This window comes from Onychostruthus taczanowskii, unplaced genomic scaffold (genome assembly GCF_017590055.1).
Source record: "Onychostruthus taczanowskii isolate IOZ18803 unplaced genomic scaffold, ASM1759005v1 scaffold207, whole genome shotgun sequence".
In the NCBI taxonomy this organism is placed as follows: Eukaryota; Metazoa; Chordata; class Aves; order Passeriformes; family Passeridae; genus Onychostruthus; species Onychostruthus taczanowskii.
This window is the reverse complement of record NW_024499318.1, coordinates 312,337-318,291: the sequence shown is the minus strand read 5'-3', so window position 1 is coordinate 318,291 and position 5,955 is coordinate 312,337. Positions and strand designations below refer to the sequence as shown.

Sequence of the window (5,955 nt, the reverse complement as noted above, 5' to 3'; positions counted from 1 at the left end):
AGGGGAGGGGAGGGGAGGGGAGGGAAGGGGAGCTCCCCCGCTCACTCTTGTTGCGCAGGGACACCGACTGCAGGGCTGAGCTGTTCTTCAGCAGCGCCGCCTTCTGCTGCTGCGGGGGAGCGGAAGCGTCACTGTCCCCGCGTCACTGTCCCCGCGTGTCCCCAGCGTCCCCCGTCCCCTCCTTCCCCACGCACCCCTCACCCCGCGCTCACCTTCTGCTTCACCTTGGTGCAGTTGGGCAGCGTGTCCTTGCAGCGGTTGTGGATGGTGACGTTGCAGGCTGGGGGACACCCAGAGGTGACCGAGGGGTCGCGGGGACCCTCCTGCCACCCCCTCCTCCCCCGGCTCCCGGCAGAGCGACGGCAGCAGATGCGGTGGGAACGCGGGTGGGCGCGGATCGCCCGCAGCTGCCACCGAGCAGCTGCCACCGAGGCCGAGGGCACCGCGCCAGCCAGGGGCCACCAGCGCCAGGGAGCCGGGATGTGCCGCGGTGGAGAAATGGAGAAACCATCTCCCGCTCCGGGCAACAAACCCGGCAGGAATTGGGCTCTGGGAACGGTGCCCAGGCGGCGATGCCACCCCAAAAAAAGTCGTCTTGGAAAAGCCACCGCGGGCAGAGTCGTCCCGGCGAGGCCGCCCCAAAAAAAAGCCGTCCCAAAAAAAGCCGCCCCGGCAGAGCTGCTGCGGCAAATCCGACGTGGCAAAGCCACCCCAGCAATCCCGCCCCAGCAGAGCCACCCCAAAAAAAGTCATCCCAAAAAAAGCCTCCTCAGAAAAGCCACTGCGGCAAAGCCACCCCGGCAAAGGCGCCATGGCAGAGCCACCCCAGAAAAAGCCACCCCGGCAAGTCCAGGCTGCAAAAGTCACTGCGGCAATGCCACCCGGGCCAAGGCACCCAGAAATGCCATCCTGGCAAAGCCGCCGTGAGAAAGCCACCCCAGAAAATTCCTGCTGGCAATTCCTTTCCAGGAAATGCACCCTGGCAAAGGCACTGCAGCAAAGCCAGCCTGGAAATTCATCCTGGCAAAGCCAGCCTGGCATTTCTGCCCTGGCAGAGCCAACCTGGAAAAGCCATGCCATCGTGTCGACCCCAGCCCTGCCAGGCTGGCAAAACCAGGATGGAAAAGACACCCCAGGAGAGGCATCCCAAAAAATGCACTGCGGCAAAGCCACCCTGGCAACTCCGCTCTGGAAAAGCTACCCTGGTAATGCCACCCTGGCAAAGCCACCCTGGCAAAGCCACCTCATCAAATCCACCCTGGCAAAGCCACCCCAGCAATGCCACCCCATCAAATCCACTGTGGCAATGCCACCCTGGCAATGCCACTGCAGCAATGCCACCCTGGCAAAGCCACCCTGGCAAAGCCACCCCAGCAATGCCACCCTGGTAATGCCATCCCGGCAAAGCCACTGCAGCAATGCCACCCCAGCAATGCCACACTGGTAATGCCACCCTGGCAAACTGGCAATTCCTTTCCAGGAAATGCACCCTGGCAAAGGCACTGCAGCAAAGCCAGCCTGGAAATTCATCCTGGCAAAGCCAGCCTGGCATTTCTGCCCTGGCAGAGCCAACCTGGAAAAGCCATGCCATCGTGTCGACCCCAGCCCTGCCAGGCTGGCAAAACCAGGATGGAAAAGACACCCCAGGAGAGGCATCCCAAAAAATGCACTGCGGCAAAGCCACCCTGGCAACTCCGCTCTGGAAAAGCCACCTCATCAAATCCACCCTGGCAAAGCCACCCCAGCAATGCCACCCCATCAAATCCACTGTGGCAATGCCACCCTGGCAATGCCACTGCAGCAATGCCACCCTGGCAAAGCCACCCTGGCAAAGCCACCCCAGCAATGCCACCCTGGTAATGCCATCCCGGCAAAGCCACTGCAGCAATGCCACCCCAGCAATGCCACACTGGTAATGCCACCCTGGCAAAGCCACTGCAGCAATGCCACCCTGGCAAAGCCAACCCCAGCAATGCCACCCTGGCAACTCTGCCCGTGGAAAAAGCAACCTGGCAATGCCACCCTGGCAAAGCCAACCCCAGCAATGCCACCCTGGCAACTCTGCCCGTGGAAAAAGCAATCTGGCAATGCACCCTGGCAAAGCCACCCCATCAAATCCACCCTGGCAAAGCCACCCTGGCAATGCCACCCTAGAAATGTCATCCTGGCAATGCCACCCTGGAAATGTCACCCCGGCAAAGCCACCCTGGCAATGCCACCCCATCAAATCCACCCTGGCAAAGCCACCCTGGCAATGCCACCCTGGCGGTTCTGCCCCTGGCAAAGCCACCCCAGCCATGCCACCCCAGCCATGCCACCCTGGAAATGCCATCCCAGCAATGCCACCCTGGCAGTTCTGCCCCTGGCAATGCCACCCCATCAAATCCCCCTTGGAAATGCCACCCCAGCAATGCCACTCTGGCAAAGCCACCCTGGCAATGCCACCCTGGCAATGCCACCCTGGAAATGTCATTCTGGCAATGCCACCCTGGCAATGCCACCCCATCAAATCCCCCTTGGAAATGCCACCCTGGCAATGCCACCCCACCGAAGCCACCCCACCGAAGCCACCCCAGCCACGCCACCGCGTCACCCCCCCCCCTCCACATCCCCCCCCCCCTTCCCCCCCCGGGGCGGCTCCGGGCTCCAACCCCGGCAGCCCCCCCAAAAACCGCCTCGGGACCCCCCCCCAGCTCCCCTTCCCCATCCCGAAGGGGGTCCCGGGGTCTGTCCCTGCTCCCGACCCCCCCGAGGGTGGGGCAGAGGCTGAGGGACCCCCCGGGGGGAGCCTGGGGGAGGGGAGGAAGAACGGGGGGGACCCTACGGGACGGGAGTGAGACCCCCACGGGCACCTCTGGGACCCCCTTGGGCACCTTTGGGACCCCCTTGGGCATTTTTGGGACCCCCACGGGCACCTTTGGGACCCCCATGGACACTTTGGGACCCCTTTGGGCACTTTTGGGACCCCCATGGACACTTTAGGGACCCCCTTGGGCACCTTTGGGACCCCCTTGGCCACTTTAGGGACCCCTTGGACACTTTGGGACCCCTTGGGGCACTTTTGGGACCCTCATGGACACTTTAGGGACCCCCTTGGCCACTTTAGGGACCCCTTGGACACTTTGGGACCCCTTTGGGCACGGTTGGGACCCCTTTGGACACCATTGGGACCCCTTTGGGCACGGTTGGGACCCCCTTGGGCACCTTTAGGACCCCCTTGGGCACCTTTGGGACCCCCTTGGCCACTTTGGGACCCCCTTGGCCACCTTTGGGACCCCCTTGGGCATCTCTCGGACCCCCTTGGGCACCTCTGGGACCCCCTTGGGCACCTTTGGGACCCCCTTGGGCACCTTTGGGACCCCCTTGGCCACTAGAGGGACCCCCACGGGCACCTCTGGGACCCCCACGGGCACTTTTGGGACCCCTTTGGGCACGGTTGGGACCCCTTTGGGCACTTTTGGGACCCCCATGGACACTTTAGGGACCCCCACGGGCACCTCTGGGACCCCCATGGACACTTTGGGGCCCCCTTGGGAGGACACTTTAGGGACCCCCACGGGCACCTCTGGGACCCCCACGGGCACTTTTGGGACCCCTTTGGGCACGGTTGGGACCCCTTTGGGCACTTTTGGGACCCCCATGGACACTTTAGGGACCCCCACGGGCACCTCTGGGACCCCCACGGGCACTTTTGGGACCCCTTTGGGCACGGTTGGGACCCCTTTGGGCACTTTTGGGACCCCCATGGACACTTTAGGGACCCCCACGGGCACCTCTGGGACCCCCACGGGCACTTTTGGGACCCCTTTGGGCACGGTTGGGACCCCTTTGGGCACTTTTGGGACCCCCATGGACACTTTAGGGACCCCCACGGGCACCTCTGGGACCCCCACGGGCACTTTTGGGACCCCTTTGGGCACGGTTGGGACCCCTTTGGGCACTTTTGGGACCCCCATGGACACTTTAGGGACCCCCACGGGCACCTCTGGGACCCCCACGGGCACTTTTGGGACCCCTTTGGGCACGGTTGGGACCCCTTTGGGCACTTTTGGGACCCCCATGGACACTTTAGGGACCCCCACGGGCACCTCTGGGACCCCCACGGGCACTTTTGGGACCCCTTTGGGCACGGTTGGGACCCCTTTGGGCACTTTTGGGACCCCCATGGACACTTTAGGGACCCCCACGGGCACCTCTGGGACCCCCACGGGCACTTTTGGGACCCCTTTGGGCACGGTTGGGACCCCTTTGGGCACTTTTGGGACCCCCATGGACACTTTAGGGACCCCCACGGGCACCTCTGGGACCCCCACGGGCACTTTTGGGACCCCTTTGGGCACGGTTGGGACCCCTTTGGGCACTTTTGGGACCCCCATGGACACTTTAGGGACCCCCACGGGCACCTCTGGGACCCCCACGGGCACTTTTGGGACCCCTTTGGGCACGGTTGGGACCCCTTTGGGCACTTTTGGGACCCCCATGGACACTTTAGGGACCCCCACGGGCACCTCTGGGACCCCCACGGGCACTTTTGGGACCCCTTTGGGCACGGTTGGGACCCCTTTGGGCACTTTTGGGACCCCCATGGACACTTTAGGGACCCCCACGGGCACCTCTGGGCCCCCCATGGACACTTTGGGACCCCTTTGGGACCCCCTTGGGCACCTTTGGGACCCCCTTGGGCACCTTTGGGACCCCCTTGGGCACCTTTGGGACCCCCTTGGGCACCTTTGGGACCCCCTTGGGCACCTTTGGGACCCCCTTGGGCACCTTTGGGACCCCCTTGGCCACTTTGGGACCCCTTTGGGCACCTTTGGGACCCTCTTGGGCACCTCTGGGACCCCCATGGACACTTTAGGGACCCCCTTGGCCACTTTGGGACCCCCTTGGGCACTTTGGGACCCCTCAGAGCAGCACTGTGACCCCAGTGGCACCCCCGGGACAGGACCCCGTTGTCCCCCCGTGTCCCCACCCGCGGGGGTCTCACCCTGTCCGCCCTCGGGGGTCCCTCGGCCTCCCCCTCGGCGGGGAACGGGGCGCAGGAGCAGCAGCACATCCCGGACGCCCCCGGACCCCCCCCGAGCCCGGCGGCGCCTCCGGCCGCGACATCTCCGCGACATCTCCGCGACATCCGCCCCGATTGTTCCCGCCCGCTTGTTTGTTTTCCTTTGATTTTTTTTTTTTCCCCTTCGCTCCGCCGGTTTTTGTTTGTTTTTCTTTTCTTTCCCCTCCGTTTTTTGTTCATTTCTTTTTTTTTTTTTTTTTTTCCCTTTCTTTATTTTCCTGCCTTTCTTTTTATTTCAATTTTTGCTTTTTTTTGCTTTGATTTCCCTTTATTCTTTTCGCCCTTTCCCCCCCTATTTTTTCCCCTCTCCGTCCCTTCACTTTCTTTCCTTTATCTTTCTGCTTTTCTTTCCTTTTTTATCTTTCCACCCCGCTTTTCCTTCCTTTTTTTTCCACCTTCCCCCTTTTTAACTGCTTTTCCTTTTTACCCTTATCTCCCCTTTTTACTTTATTTTCCTTTTTAACCGATTTTTCCTTCTTCTCCCTTTTTATTTCCCCCCCTGTTAATTCCCCTTTTTTACACTTAATTCCCCTTTTTTTCCCCCCCACTTTTCCCCCCTCTATTTTTTATTTTTTTTAATCGTTTTTCTCCTTTTCCCCGTGACTTTTCCCCGCACCCATTTCCGCCTTTTCCTCCCCTTTTTTGGGCCCCCCCCCCGAGGCGAAGGAAACCGAACCGCGCCAGACAAAGGCGGGAGCCGCCGCCGCTTCCTGCCCGCCCCTCCCGGGACCCCCCGGGACCCCCGGGACCCCCCTAACAAAACCCTCAAGCCGGGGAGGGGGGGTCACACCCTCAAAACCCCCTGTGAGGATTTAAGGGGTCCCACTTTTTTTTTTTGGGGGGAAACAGCAAATTTTGGGGGTCTCGAGGGGAAACAAAGCCCCCCGGGG

General features: G+C 61.9%; 1 protein-coding gene across 1 annotated transcript in view; it reads right to left on the bottom strand.

The window, feature by feature from the left end:
- The window catches only part of LOC121335668, a 17,365-nt gene extending 12,700 nt beyond the window's left edge, over positions 1 to 4,665 (bottom strand). The window contains exons 1-4 of the mRNA XM_041404026.1: positions 3,669 to 4,665; positions 2,563 to 2,915; positions 213 to 738; positions 46 to 109 (exon numbers count right to left, since the gene is read on the bottom strand). Of these exons, the coding sequence (XP_041259960.1) occupies positions 46 to 109; positions 213 to 738; positions 2,563 to 2,915; positions 3,669 to 4,628 (1,903 nt within the window). The 5' untranslated portion in view covers positions 4,629 to 4,665. The remainder of the gene's footprint in view (positions 1 to 45; positions 110 to 212; positions 739 to 2,562; positions 2,916 to 3,668) is intronic.
- Positions 4,666 to 5,955: the final 1,290 nt, after the last annotated feature.